This window comes from Syzygium oleosum, unplaced genomic scaffold (assembly GCF_021117445.2).
Source record: "Syzygium oleosum isolate NSW1041296 unplaced genomic scaffold, Sole_v2.1 Sole_v2.19, whole genome shotgun sequence".
Lineage (NCBI taxonomy): Eukaryota > Viridiplantae > Streptophyta > Magnoliopsida > Myrtales > Myrtaceae > Syzygium > Syzygium oleosum.
Genome location: NW_026607503.1, coordinates 2,263,411 through 2,282,962, shown reverse-complemented (window position 1 = coordinate 2,282,962; position 19,552 = coordinate 2,263,411). Strand labels below are relative to the sequence as shown.

Below are 19,552 nucleotides of genomic sequence, written 5' to 3'. Positions count from 1 at the left end.
CAAGAGGAAGTTTGTAATACGGTTGAAACTGAGGAATATAACATTCCAACTTTACGAGATCCATGTGGAGCAATGATAGATGTGGATCCAACTGAAATTTCCGAATTAAATGTAGAAGATGGTACAGAATCTGATTTTGACACAGATGATGAAGATGATGCTCATGATGAAGATGAAGATCAAGATCAAGATCAAGACGAGGACGAAGATGCAGATCAAGACGAAGACGAAGATAAAGACGAACATGAAGATTACAATTTTTGTGACAAAACACTAATGATGTGTAATTATTATTGCGACATATGTTATTTTGGTTGTCAAAATTATTATTATTGTTCTTGTTATTATTGTTATTGTTATTATCATTATTGTTGTTGTTATTATTGTTGTTGTCGATTATTCTTATTAATGTAATTGATCGTGGAAAATTTGGAACGGATTCGAAAAAATGCCCTTTATTTTTGGAATCCGTCGTTTAGTTTGAATCCGTCGCAAATTTACAAAGGAAAAATAATTCCGTCGCAAATTTGCGACGGAAAATATATCCATCGCAAATTTGCGATGGATTCGAAAATGTCCTTTATTTTTGGAATCCGTTGTAAAATCCGTCGCAAATTTGCGATGGAAAATTTGCGACGGAAAAATAATTCCGTCATAAATTTGCGACGGACAATAAATGCGTCGCAAATTTGAGACGGAAAAATAATTCCGTCGCAAATTTGCGACGGATTCCACGTTCGCGCACGTTTGAAATTTTTGCGCCAGTCTCTCTCTCTCTTTCCCCCCTGCCCGCGCACGTGCCCCCCGGTCACATCCACTCAACCCTACATGGCAGACCTTTCCCTTCTTCCTTTTCTTTTCCTTTTTCTCTTCTTTTCCACATTCCCTTTGTTGTCGTCGGCTGCGGCTCCCTCTCACTGCCCAGCCACCGCAGCCAGCTCGTAGCCGCCGCATGCCGCCTTCTCGCCGACCCAACCGAGCCGCACGACCGCCCGTCGCCGGTCCGCCCGAGCTGCACGCGCGCAAGCCTTCTCGCCGACCCAACCGAGCCGCCCGACCGCACGCCGCCTTCTCCGCCTGGACCAGACCGCTAGCCCGCCATCACCGTCGTCACCTGCGCGCCCGGCAGCTCGCAGCTGTGAGTGTTGCCGCTCCGCCCGTGTGCTCGCCTGGCCGAGCTCGCCGTCGCCCAGCTCGCCCGCGTGCCTCGCCCGAGCTCGTAGCCGTCGCCACCCAAGCCAGCCCGCCCGACGCCGCCGTCGCCCGCAGCCGCCCGACGCCGTTGCCGCCCGGCCAGCCCACCCGAGCTCGTAGCCGTCGCCACCCGCCAGCCTCGCCCAACTCCACCATCGCTCGCCCCGCCGTGGCCGAGCTCGTAGTAGTCGCTGTCGCCGCCTGCCAGCCGCCCGACGCCGTCGGCTGCCGCCGCCCAACAGCCCGCCCGACGCCATCGCCGCCAGCCCGCCACTCCGACGCTGCCGCCGCCCAGCCTCCACCGCCGCCGCCGCCGCCCGCAGCCGCCCGACGCCGTCGCCGCCCAGCCGCGCGCCTCGACGCCGTCGCTCGCCCGGGCCTCCATCGCTGCTCGCCCCGCCGTGGCCGAGCTCATAGTCGCCGCTGCCGCCGCCCGGGCCAGCCCGCCGACACCATCGCGCCTGCCCGCCGCCGCTCGACGCCGTCGCCACCCGCAGCCGCCCGACGCCATCGCCGTTCGCCCAGCCGTGGCCAAGCGCCGTGCCGAGTGCTTGGTCGACTAACCGCCACTTGCGCCCGCACCTGCGCCGAGCCCGCCACTGGCCAACCGGCCTTTTTGCCCTATTGTTTGATTTTTCTTGGCCTTGAACCAAGTAAGCGACTCCCTAAACCCTACCTAGTATAATGGGTATTAATCGGACTTGTTTAGGGATTGTTTAGTGTAGAATTTGTTGGCTAAGTTAGGGGCCGATTTCAAGATTGCATGTGGCTTTGATCGATGTTCGCCTGGTTAATTTGTCGATTATGTGGCCGATTAAGCGTTCAATGACAATCGTGTGGTTGATTAGGGTGCGCATGGAATGCATTCCGGAACAGAATGACGATTGTGTTGATTAAGCATTTTTTCAGAAAATGCATAAAAATTGAAAATTTCTAGAAAAATTCATAAAAATTTCCAGAAAATAAAAAAAAAGTCAGATTTTGGGAAAATATGATATTTGGTGAATTTTTTTTTAAAAATCAAAAAATTCAAAACTTCACGAAATGGCTTAAAATACATGTGGCCACCCACTTTGAGTGAAATTTAAATTTTTTGAGGTGCCCAAAAAAAGAAAAATAATAAAAATTTCAAAATTTCAAAACTTCACAGAATGGCTTAAAATACCTATGGCCACCCACTTTGAGTGAAATTTAAATTTTTTGAGGTGCCAAAAAAAAAGAAAAATAATAAAAAAAATCAAAATTTCAAAACTTTACAGAATGGCTTAAAATACCTGTGGCCACCCACTTTGAATGAAATTTAAATTTTTTTAGGTGCCTAAAAAAATAAAAAAATTCAAAACTTCACAGAATGGCATAGAATACATGTGGCCACCCACTTTGAGTAAAATTTTAATTTTTTTAGGTGCCCAAAAAAAATAGAAAATTTCAAAACTTCACAGAATGGCTTAGAATACCTGTGGCCACCCACTTTGAGTAAAATTTAAATTTTTTTAGATGCCCAAAAAAAATTAAAAGACAAAAAATAAAAAATTTCAAAATTTCACAAAATGGCTTAGAATACCTGTCGTCACCCACTTTGAGTGAAATTTAAATTTTTTTAGGTGCCCAAAAAAAATTTAAAAAATCTAAAATTTCAAAACTTCATAGAATGGCTTATAATACCTGTGGCCACCCACTTTGAGTAAAATTTAATTTTTTTTAAGTGAAAAAAAAATCAACAAATCAAAACAAAGCTATGTTCCAGAAATCAATTTCTGGAGCAGAATTAGTCATGTTTTACCAAACAGATATCTTCTTCAGAATTCCATAAATCAATTTCTGGCAACAATTTGATTTCTGGAGCAGAATGGTTACCATTCGCACCCTTAGTTGTTTAATGCCAATCGTATGGTTAATTAGTTTAATCGTGTGGTTGATTTGCTTAATTGTGGCTGATTGGTTAACTATGGCCCGATCGTGTGGGTTGATTAATGATCGTGTGGCCGAGAACGAAGATCATGTGGCTGAAATTGATGTTTCATAGTTGATCTTGTACTTGATGAATGATCGTGTGGTTTGAAAGTGGATCGTGTGGTTAATTATGGCTATTGTTGGCTTAGCATGGCATATCGTGATCATATATTGATGTTTGATATCAAAATGAGTGCGATTCATAGTATATTTGTTCGTAGGAAATTGCACGTCATAAATACTCGGCATTGGCTAATTAAAAGGATACATTTTCTGCTTCTGAAACAAAATGGTAAGCTTCGTCATGTACGTCATTATGTGTCCGTAATACGTGTTCATATTTTTTTACATATTTTTCTAACCTTCTTACTTGTCAGTATAAATGTGGAGGTCACATGCATAGAAGACCAGCCCCTTCCTCGTCGTCGTCCCCGTCCCTTTCCTCTTCCCCTGCCCTTTCATCTAACCCTCAACCACTATATGCTGATGGACAATATGGACACGTTGGCTCTTCCTCCAACACTCAAGAACATGTTAGGGGACTGGGACACATGCGAACTGAATCTCCTTCAGTTCCATCTCCTTTAGATCCATCTCCTTCCGTTCCACCTTATTATTCAGCGCAACAATCGAATAATGAGGGAAACACAGGTGAAGAAGATAACCGATTCATGATATGCCCATTTGGAGATTCGTAAGTACTTCATTTTTTTTTAAGTATAGGTAATATTTATGGTTTTAGATATGGATGTCAACTGAATTGTCGATATTGCACAATATCCATATGGCATGCAGATTCACGGATGCTACGTTTGTTATGAGGGAACTGAATAAAATAGTCAAAAACTATTGGATGGGACAATACATTAATTACAGCAGTGCTCCACAAGAAGTGAAAGATTTGTGGTGGAATGAGTTCAAGGTAAGTTTTAGATGTTCTATTTCTCACCAACTAAGTTCGGTGTAGTATATTGATGGTCAAGAATGATGTAAATGGACCAGAACATCTCTTTAGTTTTCGGTAATAAAGGGACCAGATATTTTCTTCGAGATGAACTTTACAAAATCTATCGTCGAATTGTCTGGTGAATAGTAATGGATATGTGACCATCATAATAACTTTCAGTTGTTTTTGTATTGATTGCAACGGAAGTTCAGGTGAGATGAAGAGGAAGAGAATGAAGTGAGAATAATTTTTAAGAAGAAAGTCAGTGATCACATACGAAATGTGATGAATAGAGCGAAGATCAAGCAAGTGAAGCCGGCTTTCATTACAGCTGACAATTGGACGGAAGTTAATAGAATTTGGGAAACTGAAAAAATCAGCAAATCAGTGAGCAGAATAAAAAGAATTGATCTTCTAGTTCTAGTGAAGGGTCTGCCACATATGCTGGGGGCTCTATCAACATTGGGGAGTATCGCAAACGAATGGTAAGTTTGTTAAATAAGTTATAAGTTAATTTAATTCAATTACTCATGTTTACATTTTGTAGGCACATGAATTGGGGACGGAACCGACATTTGCAGCTACATTTGAACGCACATTTCAAAAAAAAGATAAGACATGGACTGGCGATCGAGCAAAAGCTATTAAGGTATGTAAGGTTATACTTTGGATTTTATGGAAACTAGAATGAAAACCGTGAATGCTTTTAATATTTATGGTAGTTATATATATGAAGTTATTTTATTTTCATCTATATTGTTAATGTAGGAAAAATATGATGAACTTTTAATGAGCAATGCTAGTGGTGGTGATGGTGTTGCTACGTCTGAGCCATCAGTTGACAGTATGGCATTATGGGTGGAGGCAACGGATGGGATGAAAAAAGGAAAAATATTTGGGATGGTATCCTTGTCAAGGGTATACATGACGAATCATGCGGCAACTTCATCATCAAATGCGGCTGTTCGAAGGAGGACACGACATGAGGAGCAAATGACCCAAGAATTGAACCAACTGAAAAATATACTTGTAGAGAAGGACGAAGAAATAAATGACTTGAAACAACAAATGCAAATCGTTATGCGACACCTCAACCTCGATCACGATGAGGTTCCTCCTGTACCTCCCGCCAATCCAATAGGTGATGGGCACAATGATGAGCAACACAATGATGTTGAGATTGCTGATGATGATGATGATTTTCTCGGTCCTTTCTAGTTAAAATTCCTAAAATCGAGGGTAAGCTTGCTTCACAATCTTTTGTGCCATAAGTGCAGTTTGCCCAATATGTTCCTGCGCTACAATTACTTTCTGTGCACAACTTTCTTACAACTACGTTATTTGCTTGCGAAAAACTGAAAATTTAGAGATCCCAGGATGACATGCTTGTTACAAAAAATCATGATATTTGAACATTGTAGAAATACATGCCTTAATTGACTTTGAGTCCTCTCTTCCTGGGAATTGGTGTTGGTAATTCACCTCTCTAAGTCATTAAACTGTTGAATGCTGTTTGGAGAAGGATCTAATTTTTCGTAGGTGACAGAAATACGATTTACAAGGGTGAAAAAACTACAGTGGATGTCAAAGTTGACTCATATTCATATGTAAGAACATTGATGTTCGTCCTGAAACGTTTTTTTGTTAACCCTCTTACTTGTTTTTTTATACCTAGTTCCACATCCATACATAAACGCTTTTTTTTATATGCTGGACTGATTGAATATCTTTATTTATGTATCCACATTTCATCAGGTGTCGACAAAAGTGACTGCTTTTGGTGTCATGCTGAGTACCAAAGCTGCCCAATCTTGTGTCTGGTTTGTCGATTTTTCGTTTTTGAAGCAGAATCTATGGTTGTCCCGCCTCATTTGAATGTTTTGAATGTATTATAAGATTGGATATCAAATAGCATCATGTCAGACTTTGCAATTTTGCATATGTCATTATTTTTTTCGGACTAGCATCTTTCCTTCAGTTATATTTTTCAATTATATGGCATTGTGTCTGGTTTGTTCGTTTTCTGTTTCTGAAGTGGAATCTATGGTTGTCTCGTGTCCTTTGATTGTTTTGAATGTATTACATGATGTTCATTAATGCGTAGCTATTGCTATGGACAAGATTTGATGGCCCAAATGGTGTATAATTTGCGACGAATATTTAGCGACGAATTTTGCGACCAATACAGTTCGTGGCTAATTTGCGACGAATAAGTTGCGACGAATTTTGCGACGGATAAAGTTCGTGGCTAATTTGCGACGAATTTTGCGACGAATAAAGTTTGTGGCTAATTTGCTACGAATTTTGCGACGGATAAAGTTCGTGGCTAATTTGCGACGAATTTTGCGACGAATTATTTGCGACGGATAATGTTCGTGGCTAATTTGCGACGAATTTTGCAACGAATTATTTGCGACGAATTTTTTTCCGTTGCAATTTAGCGACGGAAATTGAGATTTTCCGTCGCAAAAATTTGCAACGCCGAATTAGCGACGGAATTTTTTCCGTCGCTAATTTCGTCGCAAATTTGATTAGCGACGGATTTTGCCAAATTTTTCGTCGCAAAATTCGTCGCTAATCCCTTGTTTTTTTGTAGTGCCTACCAATGCGCAAGAGGTCAGCTATTTGAGTAAGATGCACGCATAAACAATCTGGCCCAAAACCCTCCAGCACAAACACAATGGACCAGACCCCTTTTTCAGACATAACCTTAGAAATTTAAAGATGCTCCTTACATAAAAAGAGAGGCAAGTTTCGCAATAAAGAAAGAGCAATACTCTCGCCAAAAGAGCAATCCCCAAGAACTTATCCCACATAACAGGTGCAAATACAAAGATATCATTGTGAAATCCATTTACCTTGTATATTAGCAGGCATCAGCTGATAGTTTTTGCATTAGACACTCGAAATATGTATTATTTGCGTCAAGCTAAACGTTAATATGAACTCTTTTAAGCTAGAAGGCTAATACTTTTGATCTTTGCAGGGTGGATACAATGCTAAATTCCTAACATTTTGATACAAATTACCATCTTTAGACACCCATGAGAGAGGGCAGATTTCAGTTTCTTCTGTTTTGAATCCTGTGGCCCTTTTTATTCCTTGAACTGCTGATGAAACAAGACCCACCAGTCTGTGGCACGTTTCTTGATATCTCAAGGGGCGCCTGAAACCCGATGTTCTCGACTGCTCCGACTGTCCTGGACAGCCTCCGCTTGTTCACCTCCTCCAGCAATGACAGGTGAAGTAACTGGCTATGAACATCTACCAGAGACCTGTTCCGTGACAATCTGCGGCCCATCATCCTCCGGTTAATGATGGAGGCAGAGTCTCTATCGGACTCTGTCAGGACCTGGCATTGCAAGGTCTGACTTCTAACCTTGAATTGCCTTGGCCTTTGGTAGTCATCCGCGCAAAGCCTCGTAGGTTTGTTGCTTCTGCTGATAAGGTGTTGATCTGGGTTTGAAGGACCTGGGTTCACTTCGTGATCTTCCGGGCAGAAGTAACTTGTGTGGGAATATGTACCAGACTGTATGGAGCTTGGAGAGCTCGTATCGTCTGGCATATCTGCAATACAGTGCTACTCTTCATGAAAAATTGAGGTCGGATATATTTCAGGAAGAATTATACAGATCTGGAAAATAATATGCAATTAAGAAGCGATGACGTTCCCCAGAAAATGAGCATTTTCTATCCTAGTTCATTCATTTCCATGATGCAATAAAACTGCATGAAGTATCATAGATATATTCACTAAACAAGCTGTCTTTTGTTGTTGGCGTGTTAGACTCTATATCAGCTTTTTGACTACCTTGTGTTGTATCAAAATCTTAGTGAGCGAAAAAAGAACAAAGCTATACCATGGAGACAACTGTAGTCAGACGCAATTTCATTACCCCTGTAGGCTGTAAAACCCGATGGCGATGCCTGGGATGATGAACCCGAGGAGAATGAGAGGAAAGGTAGAGGAAAGCCATCATCATTCTCCTGATAGTAGTCTGGCACGTCCTGTTTCGTCCAGTTAGGTACTAAAGCGGAGATTTCTCCGCCGATCATTTCGGCTATCTCCTCCGCTTCCCAGTCCACAATCTCCAGTTCCTTGACCATTTCCATCGCGACATCAATCAGAGTATCATTTAGAATGTCAAAAGGAAAGTACACATTTCTCACTGAACCTGCATGGGTAATGGGAAGGATATAAAGAAAACCTTCATTAGATTCATCAATGTGGAAGATCTGAGAAGATAAGCGTAGCCAGAAATTTCAGCAGCCTCTTTAATTTAACCTTATTTCAGAATTATATGTGTTCAGCAATTTTTACCTCAACTTCCGTTTAGGGCAATATATAACTAGTTTGAGGCATCGATTTTGTGCAAATGATACCAGATAATAATCCATAATCTACATGCACTCTTCTTAACTAATTTACACAACTTAGTACTGACTGAATGGGAGAACTTGTGTACAGCGATTTTGTACTTCCAATGGTTCTAATGGAATGTAGGAAGATAATTGGAATTCAAACCATTTCTATCAGCAATCTGAACTTTCAGAAAAATGGTGTGACCCTCAGGATTCAGCTTTCCCGTAATCGTCATGTCTGTCCTGAGTGGATCATCCCTTGCACACAGATTTTCCACATCTTTCACATTCAAGAACGGCTCCGGCATTTTGAACTTCAATCCTTGGAGCTGGTCATCTTCATCACTTATAAGAAATGGGTCGTGTAGCAGCTCCCTCGCCGATACTCTACTCGAAACATTTGCTAAGCATTTTTCGATAAATTTCCGCGCCTTCGAGTCTTTGATTTGGTAGAATGCTTCGGGCAACTTTCCCTGAGTTGAGAAGAGTGGCATGCTCATAAGGCGTCTGTTATTGTCAGCATAAGTAAACCATTGGATCCGGACTTTACCGACATGACTTTCTTGTAAATTTGAGCTGGATTGGTGCATTCAGTGTAAGGATACTCGCAAGTAAGCATTTCTAAGACGCACATGCCAAACGAGTAGACATCGACAAGCTCATTGTAATTCTCTTCGTAGAGTTCTGGCGCCATGAACTCCGGAGTGCCTGAGAGCGTGTAATGTCAGTAAATTAACAGGTAATCAGGTAATCAGAAGCGTCTAAGACATCGTCATGCTCATCGTTGGAAATTGTTACCTATGACGCTATGAGCTGCCCGAGAACCATGAAGAATCGCTGCGAGTCCAAGATCACCAATTTTAACTTGTCCCAGATGGCCATTAATAAAGAGGTTATCACACTTTAGATCTCTGTGGATTACTGGCGGATTGCGGCCATGCAGATACACGAGGCCGTGAAGTATTTGAACAGCCCAATTCTTTATGGCTCGGATGTCCAATCGTCGGTGTTTCTTCCTGTAACTGCATAACCAAGCAGATCTCTGTTACAAATTCGCAAGTGAAAAGGCCCAAATCAGTCAAATCACCAAACGGTGATCACAGATCACATCGAAGGCCTGAAGAGCTTGTAAAGTCGAGGAAATGCTTGGTGAGAAGGTTACATAAAGGAGAAATTTTACTTTCTGAGGGTGCCTGAAGTGAACATTTCGGTGATGAAATTGAAGGCCATTCCATCGATATCGACCCATGAAGTATGGAATTTCATTATGGAGTCGTGATTGAGGGTGCCAAGGAGGTGAACCTCTGAGAGCAGACGCTGCAATTCGTTCGGAGACCGAAACGATGCATTCAGCTTCACTTGGTTCCATGCCACCTCCATTCCGAGGACCTCATCAATCGCCTTGTACACTGTCTTGGTTGCCCCTTTGCCCAGAACTTCTTCAAACTGTTCATAGCGAGGGAGGAAAGGAATGAAAACGGCTAATGAATAAAATGAAGACACAAGAACAAGATAGGGGGATCAATCTGGCTACAGTTGCCACCAAATGAACGCATACAAAGACACTTGCGGAAAAAGCAAGATAGACAATTGAGGCAAATCGAGGACACAACTCGAGGCTATCAATGCGATATCATAATCAGTTGATGCATTCGCAATAATCAGAGGAACTCCTGTATAAACAGAGGTTCTTTTAATGCTCCCTCCTTTTTCATGCCATTTACTTAAAGCATGACAAGGCAAATTGCAACTCTCAAAAGAGACCATTTCCAAGGAAGCAATAAGCTCAGGATCAACCTAAACATACACAGATACGAACAAACGTGCAAACATGAAACTTTGTTCACAGCTCCTTGATCTCCAGCTCCTCCTGACCCAAACAAAGATATGAGAAGAGTTCCTTCACCAACATAGTACACATCTTGAATTGAGCCAACCAATAATTATGTAAAGTTATTAGCTTTTGCAAGATAAACAAATCCGCAAACAAGTTATAAAATATTAAGATGGTGTCTAATTGGAGGTGGACTGGTTTTTAATAAACGATCAATGACTGAATTGAATACCAAAAGGGAAACAGTATTGTCGACTCCCATACCCGCGCATACCGACCGGTAGGATCAGTCTCGACATAGTATCCAGGCTCGGCCTGCGCCGCTGCCAATGCTTGTATTCTGTACATGTCGAGAGCAAGCTGGACAAGCTTTGAGGAACTGGAAATTCACTAAAACTGGTCAGCTTGTTCTATGGAAAGAGGCCTATTCCGACACGGCCCTTCACCTCAGGAGCTTATCGTGAGAGATCAGATGAACCCCTAAGACATTATTCACCCAGAACTAAAAGGGAATCAGAGAGCTTTGAGCAGTCAAACGAAATGCTTTGGGTTGGTTTGCGTTATCCAAGGCACGCCAAAAACAAAAACACCATGTGATCGTTACATGTCGTGCACCTTTGGCCACAATTAAAAGAGGAAGTGGGAATATCAGGCGCTGCGCTAGCGACGGATTTGACTGAAAGATTAGTAAGGGATGTGGGTGTCACTATACGTAGCAACTGGCAACATCTAGTGGGAGAGTTTCTACTTCTCAGCTCAGCTTTGTGCTGCCTGAAGCGACTGCACTAGGTAACAAAGCTCTCGTGCTCCTTCCTTCCTACATGTCGCGCGCAGCCGACACGTGGGATGAAGTGGTCCGTCTGTCCTATGTTTGCATGCACATTCTTAGCAATTGCTTAATCGGCTGAGCAAGGCCTAACAAGGGGGAATGCATGCCCAAGCCTGCCCATTTTGACACTGGGTCGACCCAGGCCTGAGCAAGGAAGCCTCGGCCAAGCCCAGTGCATAATACCTTATGCATGACTCGTTTCTTGGTTTTCGAGCCCCTCGGTCTCTAGGAATAGGGGCGAGCACGGTCCCAATCCAACCCAGGAACCAGACTGAACCATGCGGTTCCTGATTTTCAAAATTTGGAACTGGCGGGAACAAGTCCGGTTCCTACTTCCTAGAGCGGAACCAGACCTGTGGAACAACATAAGCATTGGTTTAGTCCTTCTCACTGGTTCAAGTTAATCCAATCTTCATTTTGGTGAATTCTAACACATGCCTTGAGTTGTCAGCCTTCCCAATGTTGGCTTTTACTTGAAAGTCCCTCGAAAGATGGTTGTCAAATATCCCAAATTTTTCCAAAGGGACTTTGAAAATGCTTAACCAAACGCACCATAAATTTTCCCAAGTCGAATACATTGTCAAGGTCAAGAGACGTAGTTTACACAAGTTATGCTGGAGAATTGGCTTAGCGTTTGCCAAGCTTCTTCAATTAACTAAAATATAAATTCTTGCCGGCTGCATAAGTACTTGCTTTGCTGATCGACAAAGAGGCTTTGTTTGATAGCCTCTAATAACTTATGGTTATGTGTGACTGCTTAAAGTGTAACATTACAAAATTCCGTGCATGTAGTAGAATATAAAAAAATTTGCAGCCACTCTCAGTCCAATTCGGGAATCGGATCAAGACTGACCGGTCCGATTCCTGGGTGGACAAGGTCAGTTCCTAATTCCACGAGCTGAGAACGAATTTTGCCTGGTCCGGTTCTCAGTTCTAGGGCGGGAACCGATCCATCCTGAAACCGATCACGCCTAATGAATACTGCTATGCGATGTGTCCATTTATCCATTTCTTGATTCGAAAAGAGATCAGGTTTGAAAAAGGATCTTAAAAGCCAGGAAGGACTCTTAACACCTTGTTTTTTTTTCTTCTCATCGGAGTTATTCCACGAACATTTTCCATGGTAAAAAAGAAGTGGGGAACAAGCACATTTGGAGAGCGCATTAAAAGACAGTCGTGTGTTGCATTCGGTCTTATCCACCCTTGATTTGAAAATTATACTACCCTCTCAACTCAATGATGAAATTCCTTCACACTTATAGTGTATGCTATAATTACTTAATTTTATAGTACGTTTATTGTATGGATTTGAATAATGGTCATGTTAAGGAGTGCAAGAGTAGCAAAACCCACCGGGTAGCGCGCACGTAAGATTCCACTAATATCACGGACCAATTACAAAGTATTCGTTGAACGTGCTTCAAAAGAAAATTACTTAATTTCAAAATATCGAGTATGCATATTATGAGAAAAGTCAATTTATAAAAAAATTCTTATGCGAAAGCGTTAAATGCATAATCGAGTCCAGAGAAACAGCGCAAAAGGTTTACAAAATCCGGTCGATGTGTCCCGGGTCTACGGGTGAAAGCGGAGCAAAATCTAACGTGTCGATATACAGGGTACAAACGAAAGACGAAAAACTCTCAAAACCACCCCGAGCTTCTATACACTTGAAGTCTCTCCAACGAGGGACTTTCAAGAGTTGAAAGTATAGCTTTCCAAAAATGCTTCCAAGCTCCCCCAAGCCACCAACCTCCAACAAACAATTACCAACCGTGCAGCATTGTCCTTTCTTTACTCCTTGGCCAAGCATCGGTTACGATCATCCGGTCGATTTCCGTGGCGGAAGATCGAGAGCGACGGCAGGGCCCGGTCATGTGTTGTGGGCCGGTCATTGTGTACTCATCCCCAGGCATCGTTTTTGAGAAGCTCCTGGACAAAAGTCTGGTACCAACATCCTTGACTTGTCTCACTGGCTCCTCACGCGGTGCCGTTTCCCTGTTAGATTCCTCACACTCTTCGTGACAACGCCTTGGAGTTGTCAATTCTTTGCTCGTCACTTATAAAAACAATGAAGCACTGAAATTAAGCGAAAACAGATACTTCTGTGGACGGAGCATCTAGGCTAATAAACCTCCGGATCATCCAATACGCGCGACAGCAGCGATATTCGCGTTCTGTCAAGAGACTATATTGAAGTGCTAAGGCAAATGAACTATTCCTAGCATTTGAAAGTTGTCACTTCTTTCTCTTGCCTAGTCGATTTTCTGCCTATATAATAGTCTCTCATGTTACATTTTAATGTGAATTAAGAGAGAGAGAGAGAGTAAAACGATTTCTTGCCTAACTTTTCTATATCAGCCCTTCCATTTCATATAAATTACATGACAATAAACATGCATTAATTTGAGGGCCATAATTTCCTCCCCCCCCTAATCAATTTCCTACCTAATTGATCATCTCCTACTTTCCTATTATCTGCCCACTCGTTTTCTTACCTTCCATTTGACTACTTTGAGTGCACTATGCAAAGTTTTCCTTTTGTGGGCCTTCTCATATTTTTCATCTAATACTATCTTTGCCCTTCTCTAATGTGGGAAAGCTATAGCTAAATAGTGATATCTGATGGGAAGGTCAAAACAATGGCTATTCAATTCAGAACAGAAGTATTCTGACCAAAAAAAAAAAAATCAGAACAGAAGTACATATAGAAAGATCTCAAAGGTTCTTATTATGAGAAATTGCATTGTGCACTATGCATTGGTACCTTAATTTATGCTTTAGAGAGAGAGAGAGAGAGAGAGAGAGAGAGAGAGAGAGAGAGAGAGAGAGAGAGAGAGAGAGAGAGAGATTGCTGCAGATAAACAAATGTCTCATAAGATAAAGTTTCAGTTATCAAAGGACATAAAAGCTTGGTATTTCCCCAACACAAAACACAACATCATTTTCTCATATGGCAAATCCTGAAAATGCTTTGTCCAATCCTTAATATTTTTCACATTAGCCCCCCCCACAAACTCTCCACACATCAACAGCCACCGAAAGTTAGAGTCACTGTGGGATCAACTTCAGAAGGACCTTGGCTTCAAGACAATGGTGGAGTGCTTCAATATGTGCAAGCTGAACTGGCCGCCCTTCTCGGTGGTGTCGAGCTTCGACTGCCCGGGTGGTGGCAAGAGCTCGAAGTTTTGCACCAGCCGGCCGATGGTGATCCCGAGGATGGGCAGGGCCAGGATGATCCCGGGGCAGCTCCTCCGGCCGACCCCGAAGGGGAGGTACCGGAAGTCGTTCCCGCTGGCCTCGACCTTTGCCTCCTCCTCCAGGAACCGCTCAGGCCGGAACTCCTCGGGCTTCTTCCAGTGTTCCGGGTTGTTGGCGAGCCACCAAGCATTGACCAGGATCTTGCTCTCAGCGGGGATGTCGTAGCCGCCAAGCTTGGCGTCGTGGAGGTTCATGTGGGGCACGAGGAGCGGGATCGCCATGCGCAGCCGCAGGGCCTCCTTGACCACCGCCTGGAGGTACGGCAGCCTGTGCATCTCCGACTCAGTGACCTGCACGCCAGGTCCCAGAACCGTGTCGAGCTCCTCCCGCAGCTTCCTCTGGATCTCGGGGTGGTTCACAATCTCCGCAATGCCCCACTCGATCGACCAGAGCGTCGTCTCAATTGCTGCAACACAAATTCCGTCATCATCCCATTTCATTCTCGATCCAATCAAAACCATACAAATGAAAACTAATCGACGGCTCATTTTTCACGTCATCAGGACGCTTGTGACTGCTTACCTAACACATGAAAACTTCCCCCATTCGGGCATAAACCTATGACCAACACGGGATGGACATGAACAAACGGGCAAACAAAAGCACGAATTGGTGCGGTCGGCGCGTGTTGGTGGGTGGAGGATGGGGGGATGGCTTTCATGCGGGGGTTGGCTGGCCAATCTGTTCATCAACCGTCTCTTCACCCACACATGGAGTATGTGGCATCATCCGGTGGTTGATATTCAACTTCTATGTTGCACCTTCGGGACCCACAAACGTTCTTATTGCTTATTCGACTCGCACACCTCCCGCCACATCAACATTTACTAAGCATATTCGAATGAAAATTGGACAGAGCTCTTACGCAACCCGGAAAAATTAAGATAAGTTTCCTAGTTGAGGTCATAGGAATTGCTCCTCGAACATGTATTGGTCAATCAGACAAAGGACGTGTCGCGATTTTCAATGCGCCGATCGAAATCGATGATGATGCATAAGCATGTCACGAGTAAGACCGGCGAAAGAGACTACCATCGCGTTATTCCATTACTTCTCCTCATGCTAAAGATATAGCAATTAAAGCAGACCGCCAACCACACCGCCAAAACGGGTGGCTATGGATCGCCGTCATCAAATTTTTATCCGAATTATTGGACAAAAATTATTTGATTGTGCCACTTGATCATGTATTCCCCCACCAAAATGGCTTTGGCTATTTCCCCTGCCTATGCGACTATGGACACACCCAATCCGCCCGGTATATTACCGAACTGCCCCTCTCGTCAAACGGCGATGACAGCCGGTCAAAGCCGTTGACCGTATCTTCTCTTTTGTCACGGTTTTGGCTTCGCCGGTGACGCTCGACACGTGGCGCGTCCTCAATGGCTTAGGACCGCGATGACATGGCGGGCTGGGATTATCTACTATTTTGCTCTCCTCCAAATCCTACCCTTAAGACACCAATTTTCAACATCCGGGGTTATCGATTTGACTTCATGGGCAGGCAATAACGTGTCCTACCAAACACCCAATTGCCTCCACTCCTACCTTTCCTCGATTTGTTTGACGAATTCTTAGGTTTCACATAAAATGGGAGATTGCCCATTTCCTTTGTGGATCTAACTATAAGAATTTTTCCTAACACGGGCTTAATTGCAAGAGAGAAAAGAAAACGCAAGCTCTTTTTGCGAGGACATACCGGCGACGTTGATGTTCTCGACGATGTAAAGAACGTTGTCCTCATTGATCTCCCCCTTCTGCTGCGCCTCAAGAATGTGATCCATCGCGCACTTCAGCCCGTCGTTGTCCATCCGCTTCACGCTGGCCAGTTTCCTGCACAAAAGTTTTCCGATATATTCTCAGTTTCGCGGCATCGAAATTAACTCTTTCGCACGTTCGGCCTAGGTGGACTCTGCAATCTTTCAATTCGAACCCCCTAAAAACTTGTTCACAGCCACCAAAAACATCAAAACTCAATCCAAGCACCGACGGGTCGCCGGCGGTGCCGACAGTCGACATGACTTCCGGTATCCGCCATTCCACGTCGACACTCAGAGAGTCATAAATTGCGATACACTAACTCCCGCAGACTTGATTTAACGCAGCTTTCAAGTTGAAAATTCAATTTGCCGTTTTCGACTCTCCCCACCCCCTCCCCCCACCCACTTCGTTTTGCATTCTCTATTTTCTGGACTAATTGTCAAAAACGGAATCAAACAGGTTGCGATTATCGTCATGGTCTAATCACATCACAACACATTCTAGTTCGCCAACGTAGCCATCCTCGTATTTACAAAGTAAGAGCTACGCGACAACGGTGAAAACAAAAGCGGAACCAGAAAAGTCCACGCGCACTCATCGAGGCCCTCAGATAAGACGAGAATAATATCCATCCACTCTAGCTATTTTGCGAAAATAAATATGACTGATTTTACTGACAAAGAAAACGTAAGACAGTACGGAGGAATGAATGAATGAATGAAAGAAGGGGCGAGATTGCTTACTTCCTCTCGTCGATGAAGTAGTCCTTGAAGAGCTGCAGCCTGCGCTCCTTGACCTCCTTGCAGATCTTCAGGTAGCCTCGGAGGAAGGGCCTCAGGATGGGGATGAAGTCGCCGTAGTTGTAGTCGAAGCTCTGCGCCAGCCGGCTCCGCTCGCCGTTGAGGGCCTTGAGCTTGACGAAGAGCGGGTCGTCCTCGCTGTCGAACCGGCGGTCGAACATGATGCGGTACATGTTGTTGTACATCATCATCTGCAGCCTGCGGCGGAGCACGATCCCCTCGCGGGCGGCGGCCGGGTTCTTCCTGACGTCGTCGACGACGGCGGCCGCCTCGGACTCCCACCCCGTCCGGTACTGCTGCACCACCTTGTTGGTGAAGAAGGGCACCGTCATGATCCGGCGCATCTTCCGCCAGTGCTCCCCGTACACGGTGAACACCATGTCCTGGCCCTTGCCCGTGAAGATGTCGAAGACGACGTTGCGGGTGCGGGAGCCGAACTCGACCCCCTGCGTGTGGAGCACCTCCTTGGCGAGGTCCGGGGACGACACGACCACGAGGTTGCGCTGGCCCATGCGGAGGAGGAGGATGTCGCCGAACTTGCGGGCGAGGTCGCTGAGGGTGCGGTGGTTGAGGTCGTCGCCGACCTGGAGCCAGTTGCCGAAGACGGGGACGGGGAGGGGGCCGGGAGGGAGGCGGAACCGCTTGCCGCGGAGCTTGGAGACCGCGATGGCCACGATGGCGGCGGCGAAGAGGGCCAGGAGGGCCTTCTCCAGGAGGAGGAGATCCATGGCGGCCGCCGAAGGCAGAGGCGGGAGGTTTTCGGATGATGGAGGAGGAGGAGGAGGAAGGTGGTGGCGGGGGGAGGTGGTGGTGGTGGTGGTGGTGGTGGTGGTGAGTTTGGGTATAAATAAGCGATTGCTAATTATTGTTGGGAGGAGTGACGGACGAGGAGGCGTTAGGTGTGGAACGTGTGTGCGTTCGGCGGGACACGCTGCCGCCTACAACAGCGTTACCACTACCTGGCACTGGCAGAACACGAAAGTAAAAATTGAAAATCTAGGGTATATATAAATATGTATTTATGACGTGAGCAATTTGGATTTTCGGCGTCATGTCGATCGCGTAATTTGTGGACGGGATATTGTTTTAATCGGAAAAAGGTGGGGAGATATTATATATATATAGGTGATCTGATGCGTTTTATGACGTAAGCAATATTAATACTCGCTCTTCCTTTGAAGGACGGGAGCGGGTTGACGGCGTGAGTTGACGGTTTGGGCGCCGGGATGAGGTGGGTGTGTCAAAGAACGGGAGTAGGTGAGCGTAGGTGTTTTCCCTTTTTTTCCCTCTTTTCTTTATTTTTGAATTAGCATTATTTTATTTATTTATTGAATTTTTTTCTTTTTTTGGGGGGGTTTGGATTGTGAGTGGGTTGGTGAAGGAAGGAACACGTCCAACTTTGAGAGAAGTAAATGCCTTGGCCTTGCATTCACCTCACCCTCTCTCTCTCTCTCTCTCTCTCTCTCTCTCTCTCTCTCTCTCTCTCAACATTGAAAATATGGCAATTTGCGTCAAGTGCAACTCTCCTTTTCTAGTGTCAAATTGATTTGGTGCATAGAGCCAAAGCATAACGCCCAAAAGAGAAATACCAGCTACACTATACATTCATGGAATTGAGTACGAGGTAGCACACCTGGACTGCATGCATACCGAAAAAGGAGGGGGTGGGGGGCAAATTGTCAAGAAAGTCCTAAACATATTGCATTTGTGCCAATTCTAAACCTTTTGATCTGGTCAATTCAGTCCTGAACCTTTTGACGATTTGCTAATGAGGTCTATCCGACTTATTTTGGCCGGAATTGACGTGGAGGCCAACCATCCACATAACCGACACTGATGTGGATAGCATGTGAGTATGATACCGTTGGATATGTATCATCTCGGTTTCTAGAGAGGCAAGTCGACTCAATTTAGCTTTCTCGAAATTGAGACACATCATTACGACAGAAGATTCAATGGTGAAGTCTGCTCGAATAATCGCGGGGCGCTCTCGGGAAAGATTGAGAGAACATATAGGATTGGTGTCACTTGTTCTTCACTATCTCTGTTATGATATGAAGTGATATAAACTTCCGAAAGCGCTAGCTAATACAAATTTTTTTTCACGCTTTCCAAGCAAATGTGAAAAGGGTAATTCATCTTCTTCTGTAAGGTTTTGTAATTAGATGTATGAACTACTTATGGAAAGGAATGTTGTCTTTTTTTTATTTTTTTTGGTCAGAATGGAAAGGAATGTTGTCAAACTGTATATATACCATAGCTAGATTAGAATAAATTGACAAATACGAAACTACCCTTAGCTTTCACTGAAGGCCCTTTTGATTTTATTTGAAGACTTCAATTAATCTCCAAGGTTCGATCGATGTTCCTCAAATGCAATCTTATTAACAAGCTAAATCAATGTCTCATTTTTCACTGCGTTTTCTTTTGCATCTTGAAATATACTTACGTTATTGTGACGACTCGACGCGATTCACCTTTTGAGCCAAGTCCCTCAAAAGGGATACTAAATGTGGTGACCATCTGGGATTAATCACAAGTTTTACTTATGAATTCACTTGATCATATAAAAGGGCCTCCCCCATCTAATGTAACCCGTGTGGGGCTTTGAG

General features: G+C 44.2%; 2 protein-coding genes across 3 annotated transcripts; both read right to left on the bottom strand.

Moving 5' to 3' along the window:
- Nucleotides 1–6,934: 6,934 nt before the first annotated feature.
- Nucleotides 6,935–10,955, bottom strand: LOC115670476 (probable serine/threonine-protein kinase WNK4). Of its 2 annotated transcripts, none has more exons than XM_030591767.2 (7): nt 10,554–10,955; nt 9,636–9,901; nt 9,254–9,477; nt 9,006–9,163; nt 8,619–8,928; nt 7,954–8,268; nt 6,935–7,660 (listed from the first exon to the last, which is right to left on the bottom strand). In XM_030591767.2, exons 1-7 carry the CDS (start codon nt 10,635–10,637, stop codon nt 7,155–7,157), a joined length of 1,863 nt encoding a protein of 620 aa, XP_030447627.2. In that variant the 5' UTR covers nt 10,638–10,955; the 3' UTR covers nt 6,935–7,154. The 2 variants fall into 2 exon arrangements, with proteins under 2 accessions (XP_030447627.2, XP_056176095.1); XM_056320120.1 differs by lacking the exon at nt 10,554–10,955 and adding an exon at nt 10,263–10,422.
- Nucleotides 10,956–13,973: 3,018 nt separating this feature from the next.
- On the bottom strand, nt 13,974–17,761 carry LOC115670244 (trans-cinnamate 4-monooxygenase). Its single transcript, XM_030591466.2, has 3 exons — nt 16,884–17,761; nt 16,079–16,212; nt 13,974–14,785 (listed from the first exon to the last, which is right to left on the bottom strand). The coding sequence occupies exons 1-3, from the start codon at nt 17,666–17,668 to the stop codon at nt 14,187–14,189; spliced, it is 1,518 nt and encodes a 505-aa protein (XP_030447326.2). The 5' UTR covers nt 17,669–17,761; the 3' UTR covers nt 13,974–14,186.
- Nucleotides 17,762–19,552: the final 1,791 nt, after the last annotated feature.

Coding starts and splice junctions, on each gene's coding strand:
- LOC115670476 (XM_030591767.2), bottom strand. CDS start 10,637: ATGTACAGAATACAAGCATTGGCAGCGGCGCAGGCCGAGCCTGGATAC. Junction 9,902..10,553: donor CTACCGGTCGGTATGCGCGG/GTATGGGAGTCG, acceptor CGCTATGAACAG/TTTGAAGAAGTTCTGGGCAA. Junction 7,661..7,953: donor TGACTACAGTTGTCTCCATG/GTATAGCTTTGT, acceptor ACTGTATTGCAG/ATATGCCAGACGATACGAGC.
- LOC115670244 (XM_030591466.2), bottom strand. CDS start 17,668: ATGGATCTCCTCCTCCTGGAGAAGGCCCTCCTGGCCCTCTTCGCCGCC. Junction 16,213..16,883: donor TACTTCATCGACGAGAGGAA/GTAAGCAATCTC, acceptor ACTTTTGTGCAG/GAAACTGGCCAGCGTGAAGC. Junction 14,786..16,078: donor CGAGAACATCAACGTCGCCG/GTATGTCCTCGC, acceptor TTTGTGTTGCAG/CAATTGAGACGACGCTCTGG.